This window comes from Larimichthys crocea, chromosome VIII (genome assembly GCF_000972845.2).
Source record: "Larimichthys crocea isolate SSNF chromosome VIII, L_crocea_2.0, whole genome shotgun sequence".
NCBI classification, from domain to species: Eukaryota; Metazoa; Chordata; class Actinopteri; family Sciaenidae; genus Larimichthys; species Larimichthys crocea.
In genome coordinates, this window is record NC_040018.1 from 4,122,491 (window position 1) to 4,144,545 (window position 22,055).

At 39.4% G+C, this 22,055-nt stretch overlaps 1 protein-coding gene across 4 annotated transcripts in view; it reads left to right on the forward strand.

Moving 5' to 3' along the window:
- The window catches only part of tspan4a (tetraspanin 4a), a 151,008-nt gene extending 129,381 nt beyond the window's left edge, over nucleotides 1–21,627 (forward strand). For all 4 annotated transcript variants that reach the window (XM_010735709.3, XM_019275857.2, XM_019275854.2 and 1 more), the window contains exons 5-8: nucleotides 3,298–3,399; nucleotides 5,340–5,471; nucleotides 17,561–17,644; nucleotides 21,056–21,627. In XM_010735709.3, the coding sequence (XP_010734011.1) occupies nucleotides 3,298–3,399; nucleotides 5,340–5,471; nucleotides 17,561–17,644; nucleotides 21,056–21,124 (387 nt within the window). In that variant the 3' untranslated portion in view covers nucleotides 21,125–21,627. The remainder of the gene's footprint in view (nucleotides 1–3,297; nucleotides 3,400–5,339; nucleotides 5,472–17,560; nucleotides 17,645–21,055) is intronic.
- Nucleotides 21,628–22,055: the final 428 nt, after the last annotated feature.

The window sequence follows — 22,055 nt, forward strand, 5'->3', positions numbered from 1 at the left end:
CTAACATGCTAATTGCTAGCGCATCAGCGCTAACATGCTACAGTAAGGATAACATGCTAATGGTAATTGCGAGCGCGTAAGTGCTAGCTGCTCCCGTGTCTAAATAAACATGTTAAAAATGACTATTTGAGGTGTGCTTTTTGAATACAGACCCCCTGCAACAGCCCACTCGTCAGTCTCAAATTTTCTGTGGGAATTTTCTAGTACTGAATTTGCTGAGCAGTGTCAGTAATAATGTATGGGGGCGACGGGGCCAGAGTCAGGCACACTCCAAATTTCTTTAGAAATTTTCTAGTTCTAAAATGATTCCCCGTGTAATAAAACATGGAAGATGAAGTCATGGATTTTGTACTGTAGATAGTTTTTATCAATAAGCAGAACCAAAAATGTACATTGTTACATTGATTTCTATGATTTTTCTTTTTGCTCCATGTTTACAATCTTATGGAAGCCGTAAGATTGGGTTATGAGGGAGATCCTGACCCACTGTGCGTAGTGCAAAGCGACAAAGACACAGTGAGTTAAAAGTGTTTTGCTCACATCATATCACATATTCAGTAAACAGCGGGACTTACCTGGCTCTCACTGCAGAGACAGATGCTGTTCCAGGGCAGTTTGCCGAAGAGTCAGCAGGGAGAACTGACTCAGTCGTGGTGACTTTTACATGTTTAAAAAGGATTTTTTTTTTGTCCTGTGTGGTTTGGTCTTATAAAGGACAGTTACAACTGTCTGTTTACAACAGTTTTAATGCTATTTGTTTTTGTCCTTCTGATGTTTGAATGTTGAGTCAGATTTGGTTTAAAAAGATACAAATGACACATATTTTGGCATCAAATTAACGAGGAAGTGTTTTTAAAATGGATACAACTTGTAATTGTCATAAGCAATCGTTTTTTATTTAGACATTTGAGTGACAGTTCTCAGTGAACTGCAACAATAACTGTAGACTTTACTGAGGACAAGAAGGTTAAGAAGAATTTTGCAACTACATGGCCTATTTATAATTTTGGTGTGTAGTTCATTGGTAGTTTGGTGGGAGAAATCCAGAATATCTACCATGATTCCAGATTAAAAATGGGAAGCAAAGACCACTAACAGCCCAGCAAGTGGTGTGTTAAACCAGTCAGGTGTAGAAAATTTTGTCTCGTGGAAATGTCAGATTACAGCAAGCAAGACACTCATGAAGGGAAGTCTTTGTCAGGTAACAACTTACTGTAATCTTTTCATCCCTTCAGTATAATATGATATAATATGTCTGGCAAATTAAAGGTAAATATCTATGCTTAGAGTGTTTGAAGACAAAATTATCAAGGTGTTTGGTGCCTGCAGCACTATACAGGTTAAAAGCCTGCAGCATAGGAAAAAGCAAGGTCAGTGGAGATCAATGTGACTGATGTCTGATGAGATTGACCATCCACATGTGTAAACAAAGCTGAGTGCCTTCTGTGTATGTGTGCGTGTGTGGAGTTTGTGTTTGCTCTCTGATTTTATTGTTAATTTGAAATGAATGTGTTTCAGGGCCAGTAACAGCAAAGCTTCAGTGTATTTAAGCATATTCATCTCTGGAGCTGTGTTTACTCGTACGGTTTGTTTTCTTCAAAGCTTACTGGAAAAGCTGATTTTTGTTAAATGTTTTTTATCTTGTTTGTTTAGGTTCACATTGCTGAACCTGAGCTTCTAAGCTAAACCCACATGGATCCGCATGTACCTTTATTTATTGAACAGCGGCTCAGTAACCTGCTGCACTGCAGTGTGTTTGTTCAGTCAAAACAAATCCAATCCAGCCTCTCTAAGTTCAGCAAAGTGCACTTGTTCCAACTGTTGACGACAGTTTATTAGTCTTTATACTTTCTGAGAACACTTGAGAAAAAATGAGCATCAGTACAGACTGCAGTCTCTCTCTGTCCATTTGGTCGGGCTAAAAGGAGAAACTGCAGACAGTCTGGTATTAACGTCCACTTTGTTCCGCCTATAAAAACTTGTGTTTAGGGAGCCTTGTGCTTAAGTGGTCCACTACAAATTAAGTGGTCCACTACATAAACCAACTTGAAACCATGTAAACCAGTGGGCTGCCATGAAAAATAGTGTTCCAACCACTTCTCCCACAAGAGATCATTAGATGTTCTGTGTATTTTTTTGCTCCATCCATAGATCCATCCATGTCCTTTGCCTTATCTGTGGTTGGGTCAAAGTGGCAGCAGCTTTAGCTGCCCAGCAATGCATTCCAGCTCCTCCTGGGGGATCCCAAGACAATCCCAGGCCAGATGGGCTATATGCTCCTACCCCAGATGGTTCTCAGTCAGCCCCGAGGTCTTATACCAGTTGGACGTGCCCAGAACACCAAGAAAAAATGACCAAAGTTAACAAAGCCTGGCACGCAAAACACTTCTGATGCCACATGGAGGACAGACCCAAACAGCGTTGTGACTGCCATGGTACAACGTCCACATTCCTGCCGACGCTGCACCAGTTCAACACTTCATTTTACACTCCGAGCCGCCAGAGTTCGACATATTTGAACTACTTCGCTTGGGGCAGTAACTCACTCCCAACCCAGAAGGAGCATTCCACCGTTTTCCATAGCCTCAGGCCTGGAAGTGTTGACTCTCATTCTGGCCACTTCACACTGCGAACAACTCCACTGCGTGCCGAACGTCACGGTCCGATGAAGCCAAAAGAAACATATCATCTGCAAAAATCTGTGTTTTTGCTGTATCTAACATTGAATATCCACTCTTAGTTGAAAGAGGGAGGGATACATAAGGAAGCCTTTGTACAAACGTGCATATAATGAGCAAACAGCAATAAAATATCCTTGTGACACAAGATTCAAACATGTATTGACTCATATATTGCTGCATTGCTGAAGTAGTGTTTGCTCTTTATTATGTGTATTATGTTATTTCAAACAAAGAGATTTTCTGTCCTGATGGTTAAAAAAAATGTTATTTAATTATTTTCATCTCTATTATAAGAATGTTTTGTTTTTACTGAACCAGTGGTATATGCTGTAAAACAGTTCACCATGTAAACACAGTGCTTCTTGCCTTTCTACATGTATATGATCTTCTGTCAAATAAAAGGTAAACATACCATAACAGTGGTAATAAAAACAACAACTTGTGTTAGCTAGGTTGATTTCTAACAGATTGAAGTGTGAATCTATGTTATTTGTCGCCACTTTAGTTTAAATTTTCTCACTTCGTGAAAGTGGAAATAAGCTGCCGCAAACATTTGATGCTCACACATAAATCAGACTCACTCATGTAGTAATGAGATTTGTCCTCCTGTTCTCAGATTGATCACTACGCCCAGAGGGACCTGAAGAAGGGCCTCCAGCTGTTCGGCACAGAGGGCAACGTGGGTTTGACCAACGCCTGGATGATAGTACAAACTGATGTAAGATGTGGGATCACCGGAGCGGGAGGGTGGTGACACAAGATGGAAGATTTTTAAAACACAATTTTAAACACAAAGATTTTGAGGTCACAGTGCTTTAAAAAAAAAAAAAGAAAAAAAAAAGTAGACATTCTGTTCGCAGTGCATTCAGTATTAACTTCAGTGCCATTTAGCAAGTCAAGGCATGCAAAATATCTTGTCACAGTCTGAGATACATGACGTTTTGACTGCATTATTCATTGTGACACTGTTCAGCTTTGCCATCGGCAAGGTTTAACCATTTGTACCACTGTGATGACATTAAATTAAAAGCGGGCAGTGAAATGTTGAAGGGCAATTTAATTTTACATTTCTCTATTTTGTGTAAAATCTTAATAAAACACTGCAATCTTTTTTCTTTTTTTTTGTAGTTAATGGGATGTGGACAAATGTTTCCACCGACAAACACACGTTTATTAAATGTTTTGGTGAAAACGCTGTCAGACAGATTAATGAAAACATCATAGGCTCTCTGAGGTCATCTTTGTTTCCAGCTCTCACTTTGATGTGCGTTTTCCGTTATATTATTTATATATATGAATTTATATTTAAAATTCCACTGCAGAAAAAAAAAAAACATAATGTGAGAACAGAGATTTGGAATTAAGGGTTGCATTGGACGGGTGCTGCTGCCGGTGAATGCCTATGAGAGATGTGAAATGATAGATTTGGAGACTTCAGGGCTCTTTTTTTCCCCCACATCACAGTTTCACTGGCTTGTAGTTTTGTTCCATTAGCAAATGTGCGGTAAATGCTGTCTGTTTGGCTCCACTTCAGTGTGCACGCATGTGTCTAGTGTCTGTAAGGCATATTGTGTAAGTGTGGTGACTAGAAAAAAGACAGAAATGTGGTGCTATACAAATAATACACAAAAATATGTCTGCATGTGTGGGTGGGAAATGTGCATACAGGATGATAGCATGAGGCTGTGTTTGAAAATTTATGTGTGCAAGTGTGAATGTGCATTTTTTTCCTTGTCAGATCAGAGATGCTGTGTGTATGTATGGGGCTCCATAAAGTCTGGCTAAGAGGAAGACCATTAAAAGGCAGTTCTCATTCTGTCACTGCTCTTCAGCCCAAGCTTCTTTTTATACATGCTGAGTCACTGAATAGATAATACAGCAGATGTCCCTGGAGCAAAGTTCACCCTGAATGTAATTAATTGCTGCTTATGGGGTAGAAAAGGACCTACATATATGAGAAGGAGCAATAAAAACATTCACAAATGCCGGCACAATAAATTAGAAAGGGTCACATGCCACGCTGGTTACCGTTTCGAATGTTACGACTCTATCCATGCAGTTTTTAGCCTTTGATTTGTTCTTGCTTCAAATGCTTTCTGGTTATTTAAATTCTGCCGTGATAAATTGCAAACTTGATCCGCTGTTTAAGCGGGTGAGGGAGTTTTTAAATTAAACACACGATCCCTGATTCTGTGCACGGAGTGGCGTGGGGAGCAGCTCGGCCGGCATTATTCCTGTATGGAATTAAAAGTCCACTGAATGAACAAAACATCAGAGGCACTTTATCTTTTCATGAAGTACACTGATGAATTGAATTGTGGTGAAAGCCATGATCCCTTATCAGAAATCGATACCAATCACAAAGGAGAAAAAGATGTAGATAAAAAGAAGCGGGCAAGTTAGAAAATGAATTTAGGACTTTGAGACAAATGAGATGTGGATTGTACAAAAAGGGGGCTGCAGCTCGATATCAGGGAGACAAAGTGTTTTCTACAATCAGCACATGTGAATTACTTTGTTCAATAAATCTTCTTCTAGGCAGGTAAATAGTTTTAGTCTCCATCAGTGGACAATATTCGTTTTATATCATGCATGGGGATTTCATTGTGCAATCAATAAAAGGCCAGACTCTGTTGCAATGTTTTTCTCTGGTTGCAGTTTCGCTGCTGTGGAGTAACCAACCACACAGACTGGTTTGAAGTTTATAATGCCACCCGTGTGCCAGACTCCTGCTGCCTGGAGTACAGTGACAACTGTGGCCTGGATAACCCAGGAACGTGGTGGACAGCGGTAAGTGCTAATAATCTTCCTCTTTCTTATTTTACACTTTTGTATTTACACAGGATTAGAAATCTAATGTTTGGGTTAGATTGTCAAATCACAGGCCTACTTTAGCTACTGTGTTGAGGTACAGTAGCCAAAGAGTGAAGCTCAGTTTTTAAATGGAGGGTGGTATATATTTTTTTAGACTTTCCAAAGCCAAAAACAAGTGCAAAGGTGTAAGGAATGCATTAAACAGTACCTGCTATAACATTAGCATTTTCAGCAAACTACCTTAAGACCTACAGTACGAAAGGCCAAAAAATTTGCATATGATTACCTTACTACATCATTTTGTGGGGTTTCAGTTTAGTTCCTGACACATCCACTTTGTGGGAGCTGAATGTTATCACAGTGAGTACATCATAAAGGAATTTAATGGAATCAACTATTTTTATCATTAACTTAATTGGAATTTAGCAGTTTTATTGATTTCAAGTTGCAATGCAACTTATTTTCATTAGGTTAATTAATTCGAAAGGGAAGAAATGAATCTATAGACTCTATTTTTGTGTGCTTAAAATCAGGGATCCACTATATCAAAGTCAAGTGGTAAATCTGCGACCATCTGCGTTGTGTGAGAGCAGAAAGCTTCAAGTGGCAATAAGTAGGAATTTGTTTCCCTTATGTACTACCTCCATCTCCGGACCTGAAAACCTCCTCTTCAATGCTCACAGTCCGGGCAGCAAAGCTAACAAACTGAACTAACAGCACCTATATATGATACTCAGTTAATTACATCTGTCTTGAAGGATTTAACTTTTGGCACTAATGTTCCTAGGTTGTAAAATAAGTGTCATATTTTTTTATTTTTTAGCAGCTGAACACAGAGTTTTTAACTTCAGAAGGCAACCATACAACAGAATGACGGACAGGTTCTCTGTCAGAAAATACTTTATTTCAACAAAAGATAAAACAACTGAGGTTTAGAGGTCTTACACCTCTTTATACCTCTTTACATCAGACCAGTAAAAGGCCACGCACTCCAAACATATAGGCTTCTTTGCTTCTGCCAAACCGGGTAAACAAGGAACGGCAGTTTAAAGTCATTAGTGTCATGTGGAAAAACAGCCTGATCAGCTGAGAGGGGATGAGGGTGAGCATTGCCGAAAAATAGAAAAGGTGAATAGTGTAGGTAGAAGACTCCATCTTTCAGAAGATAAAAGTCATTTTTGCACAATTGTATAAATAACTATGTAACACTGGGTGCCTCCAGTGATATTGGGGCATTAGGCAAATGAATGTGCACATGAAGCATTATTTAGAAAGACTGCAAGTTGTGGCTGTAGAGGTAATTGAGTGTGTTCAAATAATATGCAGAGGCAGCTGCTATTAATTACTCATCCATTCAAAAATAAAACTACTCCACCTACTTGTAACTGTCTGTCACCCTTGGCAAAGTCTTCTGTGCTGAATCTTTTCACTACAGTACATTACCATTTCTGAACTGAGGCAGCATGAAAGCAACCACCTGCTCTATCGTCAGTCTTTCTATGAAGTTGTCATTAACAAAATTAGTCTCAGCATCCTTTCAGAAAACTTCAGTTGCCTCGAGAGCTAGAAAACTTAAGTTGCTAGAAAACTTCAACTGCCCCTTTTCTTTGAAGTAAAAGAGTTCAGCTCAGTTCTTCCTGAACAACCACATTCATCTTCAAAAATTCCCTTTTTTCACAGAGAAAAAAACGTTTTTACTCAATTGCATGTCTTTTCTGCTTCAAGATGCTGTCTTTGAAAACTCTACTCTGGTTTCAGAGGTCTAGCTCCAATGGACAGAATCAGCCCTCTTGACTAATTATCTCTTTTTGGCTGCTGATGCATCAGAATAAGCCTTCCTCCTTTTTTATCAGCATTTGACACAGTACACCACATAGTTTCTTATCCTGAAACATGGGGTATATAACTGTGAATCTGATGGAAACCTGAGTCAGAGCTGGAAAATCATTCTTATCCATAGTTGACTGTTTCCTGTGGGATTCCTCAGGGTTCAGTTTTAGGTCCTGTCCTCTTTATAATTTATGCTTGAACTAGGCCAGACGTCTTCAGGACATCAAATACTGGATTCAAGATCAGTGTAACTTATTTCATTTTGGGTCTTCAGTCAATTTTCATAGTTGGAGTCACAGGTCTGGTTCAATAAGGGGGCCCAAATGGAGAGGAGGGGGTATAGTGAGCACCAAGTAACTTTAATGACTTCCTAGGGATAGAAAACACAAAATAACACAAGGTAGCTGGGAAGTCCAAAAACCCAAAATCCAAACTACAGAAGTCCAAAACAAAACTGGGATACAGGAGCAGGAACACAGATAACAAAATGCAGAACTTGCGAACATACACAGAACACAGTAGAATACATAGTACTGGCAAACAGACACAGTACGACCTGACAAAGACCCAAAGGAAAACAGGGATTAAATCCACAAGGCAGGACAACTAGACACAGGTGAAACTAACAAGGGACGGGTGAAACCAATCAGGATGGAACATAATCAAAATGTATATGCACATTCAAAACTGGCAGGAAGAAAAAACAACAAAAGCAAAAATATACACAAGATACATGATCCTAAAATTAGCATTTTAAGAGGATAATTACAAAGCATATCAGAGTCAGAAATACTTTATTGATCCTCAGGGAGGAACAGCATTACATTCTCAAATGGAAATATATCTAAACAAAGAGAAATTAGAATAAAGGAAGAAAGAAATAAGAAGTATGTAAAATATGGGGTGGTCGGTGGCCGGTTCGAATCCCACATCGGACGGCCATTTACTGTGTGTCACTCCCCCTCTCTCTGTCCCTGCTTCCTGTCTATCTTCAGCTATACTATCATTAAAGGCCAAAAAAAAAAAGAAGTATGTAAAATATCTCTATTATACTACATGATCTAATATATATTAATCAAATCAGATTTTATTTGTATAGCCCAAAGTCACAAAGTACATTTGGAGGGCTTTACAATCTGTACAGGGAGTGACACCCTCTGTCCTTAGACCCTCGGTTCGAGTGAGGAAAAACTTGCTCAAAAAAACCTTTAACAGGGAAAAAAGGTGGAAGAAACCTCAGGAAGAGCCACAGAGGAGGGATCCCTCTCCCAGGATGGACAGACGTGCAACAGATGTCACGTGAACAGAACAAATCAACACAAACATATTGTACAATTACAATGAATGATAAAATGATTACAGTAGCAGTGGAACCTGTGATAGAGATAGAGAGACACAGATTCACAGCAGCAGCAAATCATCAACTAACCATAAACTGTAATGAAGATATGATAGTGACAGTAGTAATATATTACAATACAGACATATCCTAAAAAATGTATACTACAGTATATAAAAGTATAAATAGATTATAATGCTGAGAAATGGAATAAATATTAGTTGATGTGTACAATTATTGTATAGAGTAAAAAAAAAAAAAATAGTATTGCACATTTGACATCACTAACAACAACCAAAAATAGCTTAAACCTACATTAATTAGAATGTTTTTGGCCCGTCATACAGTTAACACAACAGTGACATATTTTTACCACATAACATTAATATGAATGAGTACTAAACGCATTGCTCATTAACACATGCCGCAGATACAGAGAGACATTAGCATTCATTAAAATTGTGTTCCGGACCAGCTGGCAAATGCAAGTCTAATATTCAGTCTCCTCTTAGATTTTAATTTGAAGTTAAATATGTGACTCTTTATGTGGTGCGTTTAGCTCCAGTATTTCACCAGTTAGTTGCGACCTTTGTCTATCAGCTGTTCGGTGCCGGGCAGGTAGTGTGTTGCCGGTTAATCAGAGGTCTTTTGCTGAAAATAGCTGCCTGCTGTCGGTGGGAACAAGGTCGATCAGTGAACTAAAACATCAAAGTAAAAGGCTGTAAAATCATATAAACCGTATAATCAAGTTGGTTGATTGGTTGGTTGGTTTGTATGCTGTCACACGGTCTGTGCAAGTGTGTTTCCTCATGCTCTGGGGCTCTTTGCTACTTTAACAGCACATACTGCACTGCACTTTGGCAAAGAACAGTTCATTTCAGAAACTAACTATTACTAAACACAAAGTAAATCAAACAATACTATCTAGGGTCATTTCAAAAGTCTATAAGAACCAAATGTACTTTTTCGTTTGCTTATTTAAGAAGAAGAAGAAAAAAAGAGTTCCTTTTTCATCCCTTTGGGAAATTTAAATGTTTAACTTCACTACAAGAACAAATAAGAGAAACACAACAGCAGGAGACAGCTGTTGTTCAGCCTTGCCAACTGCGAAAGCCAATCATTGTGAAATTATTCGGAGGCATCAACATGAAAGATGTGAAATAAAGTGTCGCAGGAAGATGCAATGGCACTTGGGTAATAAAACTAAAAGTCAACATATTGTCATCATTAAGGACAAAACATGTTAGGACCACTTAACGCAGTGAGTTATCAGTTTTTGTCATCCCGCAGTGCTAAAGCAGTCAGTTTACATCACAGTGAGTGAAGATGATGAACAATAATGACAGTGCTTCAGATGTCATTAAGCAACAAAATGGTAAATAGGCCCATTTCATATCAAATGTAGCAGATGTCGCCCGTAGAAACAGTCACAGATTATAAAGCTTTGGATCAAATGTGTCATACATCTGTCTACCTTGCTGGATGAATTTTGTAGTATATGCAGTATATACACATCAAACAGTTTGAGATTCAGAGTTCATTCTTGAACTTGGGCACATCAACTGACAACACAGTCTCACCACAACTTCCATTTTATTAACAAAGACCACACCAGTATGGATTTAAATTTAAACATGTTTATTGCATATTTTGGATGAAGGTGAGCCAAGGTGATGTAGTGTAGGAGGAATGAGGGATAGACGGATGAGGATGGGTAGGTGGATGGAAGGTAACGGATGATAATTGAGGGGTGAGGGTAGAGGAATAAATAGTAGGCGGGTGGAGGGTAAGGGATGAGAGGAGAAATCTGGGTCATTGATAGATGGAGGAGTTCAGAGATGGACTCTTGCTGGTTGACAGCGGGAAGACAGAAGGGAACCATGAGGGAGTTGAGACTCGGAGTGCTGGAGCTGTCTCTTTGTTGCTTTGCGAATTAGAGCCCCAGTGGTTCCTGTATTTGAATAAAAGAGAGAGAAGGAAAAGTTATGGAGAAAATAAAAAAGGGGGGTTTGCTGGGTAGGGAAAACTGAATAAAAGAGGGAGTGAAGGGATAAGGTGTGCTTAAGCACTTGAGGTGCAGAAATGGGATGAGTTCGAGGCCTCGTCTTTGTTCCTGAATTTAGATATGAAACTTTTCTTGAAAACTTTAACCAGTTAATAAAAGACACACCTCACTGAAGAGTCACTTTCTGTATCCTGTATGACACACTGGTTTAGCCACTGTCCCCCTTTAGGAGACCAGCAGCAAGTCCTGAGTCTATTGACTTAAATAGGAGGTGAATGTGACAACAGATTATGAGCGATTCTTTCTTCTCAGAGCCACTGAAGTAAATATTGGACTCATTTGTCACAAGCCACATATCTTCTGAACATTCTGACAGTAAAATGACATTTTTCAGACAGACAAATCAGGAGGAGATAATTAACTTTGTTTGAGACCTGTCTCTGTCCCAGCAGCAACAAACTCTCACAAGATCTGCCAACACAGATATCTCTTCTTTCTGTCGTGCTGAATCATCGCTCTGATTTCACCGAAGATGATCTATAACAACTTAATTAAGACATAAATAACTTTCTTTGGTAGAACACAAACTGCTTTCATCCATCTACGCGGCGTTCACAACACTTCCAAGCGAGATTTGGAGATCAGAGGCGAGGAAACCATGTCCAGACAGAGTTTCCTGTTTCATATCTGTGGTGCAGGTTGTAATGAAGTATTTTCTGTTTTTTTTTTTTTTTTTGAGATGTCCATAAAGTGCTTAAAGTCGTACAACAACAACGCAAAGTCCATATGTTGATGAAAATAGTGTTACGTGATTAAAAGCTCAGAACAGCTATACTAGCATACGGTTGGTCATACGGTCTGATTCTGAAGTACCATGAGTCAGAAACTCTCTCTCACACACACACACACATTATCTAACACCATTCTTCAGCTTATTAAATAAAGTAAATATTCAGTAAACATCGGTTTCCACTTGCAAAGGGCAGATCTTAAATGTGACGCCATCACTGCCACAGGTGTAGACTCGGGAGCAGACGCCTCTTCAGCTTTAAATACAAACCTCTTACTCCAGTTGTTTACGGCAGTAGAAAGGCCAAGCCGTGGTCAAGCTGCAGCTGTTTTCGATTTCAGAAATGAAAGATGTAACCTTTTAAAATGCCTTTCCATACTTTTTCCTGAAACTAAATTCTGCACAAACCTTTGAAAGATTTTTCAATATTGTGCATATTTTACATCCTCCAGGTGACGGCTTGTTGGCCTTCCACTGGCCCTTCAAGTGTGAAAGACATTTTGACAACAAATTAATCTGCAGAGTTTTGTGTTATAATTAATGTTTATCCTACAGCTCAAGGATTCAGGTAGTGCAGTTCACCCTGAAGCATAACAGCTCTGCTCGTTTGTTTCTATTCTTCTAATTCTACAAAGCCCACAGAATGTCAATAGTGGTCAATTTGATCCTTCTTTTTTTCCACTTCCCAGTTCGATATCAAATCATTCTGCAGAGATCAAGCTCCAATTCACAAAAAGGAGTCACCAAGGCCACTCAAGGCTGCTGGTTTATGCTATTGAAATCTCTTGAGGCAAATTTTTTATTTTTTTTATTTGCCACAGATAAAAATCTTATACTTCTCTTCAGTAAGGCAAGGCAAGGCAAGTTTATTTGTATAGCACAATTCGTACACAAGGCAATTCATAGTGCTTTACAGAGGCAAGGAAAGACATTTGACATTAAGACAAGCAATAGCAATAGAAATAAAAAATTAAAAAGAGAAGAAAATTTAATTAAAAACATCAGAATGTCATTTAAAATCATTAAAATAGCAAATTTGAAAACAATTTAAAACAATAAACGAATCACTGGATTATGATTAAAAATTCTTTAAAAGTTCTTTAAAAGAGCTCAGCCATAAGCACGTGAAAATAGAAAAGTTTTTAACCTGGATTTAAAAGTGCTAAGAGTTGGGGCTGATTTCAGTCCTGCTGGTAGTTTGTTCCAGTTGTGAGCAGCATAACTGCTAAATGCTGCTTCACCGTGTCTGGTTTGAACTCTGTGCTCCACTATCTGACCTGAGTCAGTAGATCTCAGAGCCCTACTGGGTCTATATTCTACTAACATTTCGTTTATGTATTGTGGGCCTAAACCATTCAGTGATTTGTAAACTAGTAGCAGAACTTTAAAATCTATTCTGTGGCTAACTGGGAGCCAGTGTAAAGACTTAAGAACTGGGGTGATGTGTTCTGATCTCTTTGTTCTGGTCAAAACTCGAGCTGCTGCGTTCTGAATGAGCTGCAGCTGTTTGATACTTTTTTGGGGGAGTCCAGTCAAAAGACCATTACAGTAGTCAAGTCTACTGGAGATGAAAGCATGGATCAGCTTCTCCTGATCTGTTTGGGACATAAAGCCCTTAACTCTGGATATGTTCTTAAGTTGGTAGAAGGCTGTTTTGGTGACTGATTTTATGTGACTGTTGAAGGTCAGATCTGAGTCTATCAACACGCCAAGGTTTCGAACTTGGTCTTTAGTTTCTGGAGACAGTAACTCAAGGTGTTTACTGACAGCAACCCTCTTCTCTTTATTGCCAAAAACAATTACCTCAGTTTTTTCTTGATTTAACTGAAGAAAATTGTGGTTCATCCAATTTTTGACTTGCTCTAGACAGTTACACAATGACTCTATAGAACTGCAGTCATCTGGGGACAGCGCAAGATATATCTGTGTGTCATCTGCATAACTATGATAGTTGACATTAGAATTCTGCAGAATAGAATTTGACCCAAAGGCAGCATATATAGGCTGAACAAAAGGGGTCCAAGAACTGACCCCTGAGGAACCCCACATGTCATAGCCACTCGATCTGATTGATTACTTCCAATGGTCACAAAATAACTCTGTTCCTCCAAGTAGGACCTGAACCATTCTAGGACTGTTCCACGGAGTCCTGCCCATGTTTCCAACCTTTTCAGCAGTGTGCTGTGATCCACAGTGTCAAACGCAGCACTGAGATCCAGCAGGACCAGAACTGATACTTTGCCTGAGTCAGTGTTCAACCTTATGTCATTTAACACTCTAATAAGAGCTGTTTCTGTACTGTGGTGAGCTCAAAAACCTGATTGAAATAAGTACATAGCTTAGTAATGAATAGAGCTGGAATAAAGCCTGATCCATGCTGCAAGCTTTCAATTCTTAGGATCCTTGTCATTAGCAGCTGCGGAACAATGTAAAAGTATATTCGCAGAGTAAAACGTTTTTTTTTTCACGCTTTTATTGACAGACAACTTGCACAAAAGGACCCATTAAAAAAAAGAGGTTTGATGACACAAACACACAGTTTGAAAGGCTGCAAATGTACAAAATACATGTTTGCCTGAAAGTGACAATTTCAAAACCTCTCCAAAGACTGTTGCTTGTTTCCAGTCTATTCACAACTAAAGTGAGCTTTAAAAAGTGAGTTTTAAAGAACACCACTTTGGTTTGAACACACCCATAAGAGAATAAAAACCCATAAACGCACACCCTCACCATCCCCCTACTGTTGAAAAGACCACTGCCTGTCTGTCTTAAAACCATATTTAACTCCCCATATGAACACTGAAACATCATCCCTCCTGCTCATACTGGCCATTAAAAGATTCTTAATGGAGTGACCATATTTTCAAACCCCTAAACCGGGACCCTTAACTGTGTATTCAAATGCATTCATGCATTTGCACACGTATGCACTTATGCATGCACCAAAGGTGTTTTCATCAGAATGGGGGACAATTACCTCACCTACTGAGCACATATTTCAACACTATGGACACTATGAATGCAGCACTTTCATTGCCAGGTACTTTGCAAAGAAAGGAGTAAGCCTCCTGGAGCTCTTTTGAAAAGACTTTCTCTTAAGCATGACCACTAATCATTAGCATGCTGGCAGCTTGTGTAGCCTGTGATGTTTGTCTATGACTCATAGACCAGTGCATTGATGACAGACATTGGAGTCTGGTCACTATATTTCCTAATGCAATTGAGCAGAGTATGAACAGCGTCGTTGTGGCTCTGTGTTCTCAGGGCAGATAGACGGACAGAGAAGACAGCTTCTTCAGAACTGAGGTGGCATCATGTCATGATAAGCGTATTGATAAATCCTCCATTTTCCTTGGCCAAGCTTCAATAAACCATTCAGCATAAGAGATCTTGGACTGCTGTGCACTGACTGGACTGACCATTGATGAATCAAGTTCTCCACACTGAAAAGCCTGCATTTGAATGACAAGTACAGTGTCCAGACATCCCAGTTTGCCAAACATTGTCCCAGTTATTGTCCACTTAATATATCTGTTGTCCCATTCATTAACCCAATACAAAAACATAAACAATGCACCATTTGATTAGCTTCAGATAAACTGTGCAGAATGAGTGCTGTGGAGTTTATCTGCCATTTCTTCCATTGGAAGTATGTTGGGAGATGGATGAAACTTGAAAAAGTGAACTTATCCTTTGGGTTACTCATTAACCATGACTGTGATCTTTCTCTGACTCTAACCAAGTCTTCTAAATTTGAACATTAGAGGTGGAAGATTATAAAATGTTCATTAGTGATGTTTTGAAACACAATGACGAATTACCTATTTTGTTTTTAAGGCTAGATTTTCATTCTTGACCTTTGGTAACAGTCAGTGCCACAAGTCCAATTATACACCTACAACCTTTTCAGAGCTTTTAATTGAGGCACTACTCAGCAAATGAAGCTCCTACACAGAGCAGATTCAGAACATCTTATCCTTGGGGAGGAAGATAGAGAAAGGACAGAAGTGCAGATCCAGGGGGAAGTCCAGGCCAAGATGTAGATGATGAAAATCCCACCTTGCATAAGACCAGAACAAACACTGCTAAATCAGCACGGACCACCAAGGGCATTCCCTTGGGACTCCAGCCAGAGTTTTAAAGTCATAAGTCAACATCTTAAGATTCATGAAAAAGCAAGAACACTGAAAAAAGATCAGAAACAGACAACATCATCTGTCTATGAACACCAGACCAAAACCTGTCACAGTGTATTGACTGAGTAAAGGTCAAAGGCATCAGTCAGGAGTCAGTGGACGACTAGAGCAAGGAGATCAAGGAGGAGATTGACTGAGGGCTGTTATACACAACCACTGATAATGACATGAGTCATGTCAATTCACAGACGAAGGCCATGAGATGTAGTTGAAAGCTCAGAAAAGCTATTAATTGGATCCTTTATTTTAGTTTCTTTTGTTACTTGGGCTTGTTTTGTTGTTTAGCTTGGATGTTAACCTTGTAGCACTGTGAATGTAATCCCTGTGCTGAGGCTGGGCTCAGATGGTTCATGTTTACTTCTGTGTCTGTGTGTGTGTGTGTTTTTGTTTTATATGCCTGCAGTGGACAAACAATAAAAATATGAATCTATATATTTTCAGATGCAGCTCTGCAGTCCAGGAGTGTTGCAATTGGGTAGCAGTATGATAAATAACACTGAAGCTGCTCTAAAAAAAATGTTTTTTCTTACTGCACGACTTTCCATATTGATTCAGCCCAGAATCACTTCACCTTGTGCTTAAGAAAATATATTTTTAGGGTTCCTCAATGTTTCAGGAAGCCAGCAGTGAAATGCAGGTTAGACTGTAGAGAGTAGATTGTGTTTAGTTTCCCTGCCTCAGACTCAGCTTCATGATGTAAGGAGACTTTAAAAAAAATAGTACAATCAGGAAAACATGTCTGCAGAAATGAATAATTTAATTAGAACAGCGGTGCTGCCTGTTATGATAGCACCTTACCTTTTACTACAGTGTGCCAGGCTGTCTTTTCTACAGTGTAACATAATCAAACACACACTTTGGCACTAGTAGAAGAAGTACTCAGATATATATATTTATTTATTTATTTTCTGTATTTGAAGTTAAAGTAGCACAGTGCAGAAATACTTTATCACAGACAAAAGTCCTGTATTCGAAGTGTCATTCAAGAAACAGTGTTTACATCGAAATATACTTAAAGTGGTGAACGTTTAACCGATGCATCCATGAGTTCATCACCTTATTAGTTTATAAATAATCTAAATCTGCAACTAGAAACTAAAGCTATCAAATAAATGTTCAGAGAAGTGCTTCAAGTCTTTAAGTGCTTCAAAATTGCACTTAAGCACAGTACTTGAATAAATGTCCATAGTTAGATTTCACCGCTGCAGTTTGGCACTAATATCTTGGGGGAAATGCCACACCTGTCACTTTTAATGTCAGCTTTCAACTGTTCATAGGAAGCCACTTTCTTTGCTTTCAAGATTCGTCTCCTTTTCATTACTTACTTCCATCCCTGACCCAAAAGGGCATTGCTCTATTGCTTCTATTAATAATAATTATCGTTCTATTCTTTCTGCGCATAGTCGAGGGATTTTTTTTCTACTGTTTTTAGATTTTATTGTACTCTTGCTGTGAAAACGTCTTTTAGTGACAAAAAAGTAGTGAGAGAATAGAGAATGTTTTTCTTTCTTCCTTTTTTTTTCGTCGAGTTGCTTTCAGAATGCATTCAAGCAATGTCAGACGTGAAAAATTCAGCCCATTCACATGTCTAAATGATACCGTCAGTGAATGTGCTTCTCCAGTATTCACATTACTCCTGTTTGTACAGCTGAAGGGAGACAAGGTCAACGGGGACTTGCTTGAATTTTGGAAAGTTTGCCCAAAGAATATTAGGTCAGAGGAGGAGGAAGCAGGAGGAGGAGGAGTGGGAGATAAGGATGTTGCCGCAGGGGATCTTTTAGCCAAAGAGCATTTTCTATCACAGCTGTTTAAAGCAGGAGGAGATTGTATATGATTGTATACCAGCCCTGGACATCTAAGTAGAGAGTTTGCTAATGTTTGCTCATCCTGTGTGTGTCTCCACAGCCATGCTATGAGCGGGTAAAGGACTGGCTTAACGAGAACCTGGTGGCACTTTGGATCTTCGCTCTATGCACAGCACTTACTCAGGTAATTATAGCTTTTTAAATTGTGTGAATAATTTCTTTTTCAGGACTCATTAACCCGCTCCTCGATATCTGCCTCCTCAGACAGAGGCTCTTACTTTGTGATAAATAAACCTAATACGCATAGTGTCCTTTGCAACAAACGCTGAGCGCAGGATTTCTCTAGACAGCAGGAGTCCATATAAGCCTCTTGTGTTAACGCTGAAGACCACATAGGAGGGTTTGCCTTCCATAAAAGTCTTTTATCTCCTTTCCAGCCAAGTGTTACGTGATATGCTTCCACAATCCGAGAGCAGAAATATCATACAGGGGCTCCTCTGATGCCGCAGGCTCATTTTTAGTGGCCTGACTCTCAGTGCCCTTTTTTGAAAATCCTACATGCAGCAAAATGAAAACCTGGGAGATGTAATCATTTGCCTTATCACAAATATCTCAGCTGACTCACAGCATTATACAATACAGAGAATTATACAATTATGTTTTCTCCTCAGGCAAGGAAGGCAAATTAAAGCATGTTTATGTAACCTTGAAAGAAGAAATAACACATTCTGTGAAATGACCATCATCGCTATCAGAATTTGATCAGTTCAGTAACATTTTACCATTTTAATATGGGTGTCACAAACTGACTCAAGATATGTGACAAAGGCGATGAGGTCAAGGGTTAGTGAAGAATAAAGAATGTTTATTGTAAATTACCCACAACTACTTGAGGCGTGGAGAGTGGCAGTATCAGTAGTGAATGTAATGTATGGATGGGTGAGGAATGTATGTGTCTGTTGAATGCAAAAAGGAAACAAACCCAAGACAAACCCAAAAACCAGGAGCAATGTGGAGCAGAGAGAGAGAGAGAGAGAACGAATGGTGAGTGGTATTTATAACCTGGTGGAAGGCCACTCCCTGACTGCCAGCACCTGCAGGAACCAATCACCTGCCTCATGGTGGGCAGAAAGGGAGGGGTCGTAACAATGGGGGCTTATGGAGACTTGTTCTGTCGCCAGTGGCTGTTCAAGTGGCTGTTCAAGGGGCTGCAGTTTTTGGCATTTTTGCATAGGATTCACTTCACAGTCATGAAGTTTGTTGCTTGAAAATAACGCAATAAAAGCTGCGTCAATGATATGAAATGGTATACACTTCTTGTGTCCTAAATGGGCATGGCCAAAGGTGCCATGTTTGGTTTCAGTACCCAGTTCTATAGGCGAATACATCCATCAGCAGCTTCTATAAGAATGAATGGAGCCCTGTCTCCAACACTGTATCCAGTTCTCCTGAATAAATCCATTGGTAACTGAGAAAGCTCATTGACTTCTGCCAATTTTCCGCCAATCATGTGATTCATCTTTTGACTTCCCTTCTTGTGCTTGGGGGAAATAAATGAGCTGTCTTTCTGATCAGCAAGTTAAAAACAATTCTACTCTGTGTTTCTGAATGAATGACATAGCTCCATGAGGCTCTCCATGCCAAGATACCAGCTCTCAGCACTACCTGAGCTTAACCTAAATCCTATAACCAGCCTCAAGCATGTTTCAGTGGGCCCAAGCAGGGATTTCAGCCCCTCGAAGCCTGACCCAAAGCACCAACACAGGCTCTCCAGCCGCGAGACAGCCTCCAGCGAGCTCCAGCTCTGGTACCAGAGAACAAGAGCAAGTTCCTGGCTGTTCTCCCGTGTCCACACACCCCTGTGTGTAGGGACGCTGGAAGTCACAATTAGGAAAGTGCATGGACCCGGGAGAGAGATGGGACCCACACTGGTTCATCACAATTCATGACAAGGTGTTGCAGTGAGGATAGAGACGTATATCTGTCTGTCTGTCACTGTTATAAAAGATTCTGGTCTGTGGTGTAGTCCATAGGCACACTTCACTAATAAACCACAGATTAACATTTGGAGTCCACAGCCCTCCTGGACACGGGATGGCACCCGAGAATGAAGTGCTGGAGGAAAAAACCTCCAGTACAGATTTGTTTTTAAATATTTTGTTTGAGCTTTTTTAATAAGGATGGGAAAATTCATTTTGGGTGAATGTTTTGGGTGTTTGAAGCCTTCAAGAAGTGTTTCATCATGAATTCCCTCAAGTACCAAGTGACGCCAATGGGAGTAACACTGAAAAGTGTACAGGAAAGTGTTAAAATCCATCACAGATCCTATTAACAAGGAGATACAGGAATAATTCTAATGCAGTCTAATGCAATGAACTGGTTTAGACTAGATAAATAATTCATCATTCATTTACACTTAAAAAGTTGGATCTATGTGATTTAACTCATTCAGACTATGTCTACATTATATTCAAGCCTGTTCCAGACCTGAACCTATGCCACTTTGGTAATGATTCCGCCAATGTGGTATGCACTCTAGAAATTGGTATCTTTGCAATTTAGCACCTCCAGTTTCAGAGTTTAATACCACTGTGTTATGATCATATTATTTATGATCAAAAACTAGTGAGTCAGCAACTTTGCTAACAGCCAAACATCAAGCAAGTGCAACAACACAAGACATAGCAGCCAGTTATTCAGCAACAAGCCCAGCTTGGTATCCGTCTTTCAACCTTTTAATTCATGAAGCGCTCGCCAACAACTAAAAGTCAGTCCCAGATTTATTCTAGTCCAGTGATCTCTTGCTTGGTCACTTTCTCTTCTTGGCCTACCTTTATCAACGTCTGTCTTTGTCCACAAAATATGACCCAGTTTCACCAAAATCAGTGAAATAGTTGGTGACTTAGTGCCGTAAAGCGTTATGTACTTTGTACAAGTGATCATACCCAGAAAGTTTCCATTCTCCTAATAAAAGAGTGGAAATTACAGAGACACCATCCACCTGATTACAAGTTAATGTAGCACCGACATGATTTAAAAACTGCAGTTTTATGGTAGAAAGGTTACATGGTGGGGCTTTAATGAGTTTTTCGTTATTTTAAAATAATTTACCTGCTGATCAACCAAAACTGTGAAACAGGTGATCTGAAATCCTGGCTTGGTGTCAAAAAACAGAAAATAAACTAATGTCAGTGTTTTGTTACACACACACACACGCATTCTGACTAACTTAATGTAATTTAGGTTTAAATCAATAAAAATGAGAACTGAACACAACAGATGTTTGATGTTATCAAAGAAATGCATTTTTTGTGTGATGTGTAATATAGAAGAAAGTGCATCAACACACTCTATTCTACATACAGATTGGAGTGCGAGGATGCTCTTTTTTTTCTTAAACTACACATTATCCAAGAGATAAACATAATTAGATTTGGATATAATGGGTGAGTTGTTGCCATTTCTTGTCCGAGCAGAGTACATCATGATACAGAGAGTGAGCCAAACAAAAAAAGTTTCTTTTCCTTTCACTGTGACTTTCCACGTGGACATCTGAACCCATTAATGACTGATTTTGTTTCTTGTGTTTGTGCAGATCCTGGGCCTGGTCTTCTCCATGACGATGTTCTGTCAGTCAGTGAAAGTAGAGACCTTCTACGCCTAGCGATCGACCTCTTGTGCCCTTCAGCACATTTGGATTGTTTCTCATCAAAGAGGGACAAATATAGACCCACCCTCCTCCTCCTCGTCCTCCTCTTCCTCCTTGTCCTCCTCAACTTTCTCCCCATACAGACTCTTCTTTCCAATGCTTGTCCTCTCTGTGACATTCCCTCTCGGATGTCACCAGTTCACAGTTTTTTCTGCTAACTACAGTATCAACAAGCACAGTGTCAGTGTAATACCTAAGTTGGTTCCTATGGTTTGCTCAGTGTCAAAAGCTAATTTCTGTGATACATTTTATGAAGCAGTATGAACATGTATATATATAAAAAAAGAAAAAAGAAAAATGTGTAACCCCTTTTTTAAATGTGTTTTTGTTTTAAATTATTTTATGGTTTGTATGTGTGTTTTAAAAATGAGAGCTACAGATGAGAAAGTGCTGAAAGTGCATGTCTCCTGCCATGGTGTGTATTAAATGTTTGGCTCGACTAAAAAAAAAAAAAAAAATGCATGTCATCTTGTCATTCCTCAACCAGGAAACGCTGAAGAGTTTTATGTGTAGTCCTGTTGTATTTATGTCGGACGAACACATGAGGGACGGAGGGAAATTTGCCAGGAACCGGCATGTTATATAGTTTATGCATTCTCTCTGATGAGACGAGCTGGACTCGTTAAAATATTTTGTTGCACCTAACTTGTCAGGCATTAATTAGATATATCTAATGAGTGTGGCTTCGTGCACTGTTGAACATGTGGCCTTTTTACTGGGTGGATTTACATGGAACATGAGAATTGCACCAACTACAATAAAAAGAGTCAGTCAGAGGAATTTAAATGAACAGTTGGAGCAGGATCCATCAGATTGGCCTTGGGCAATCCCCCCCCCCAGCACCAATCAGAGCTCCAATGACAGACTCATCTGTAGTCTTTGAAGC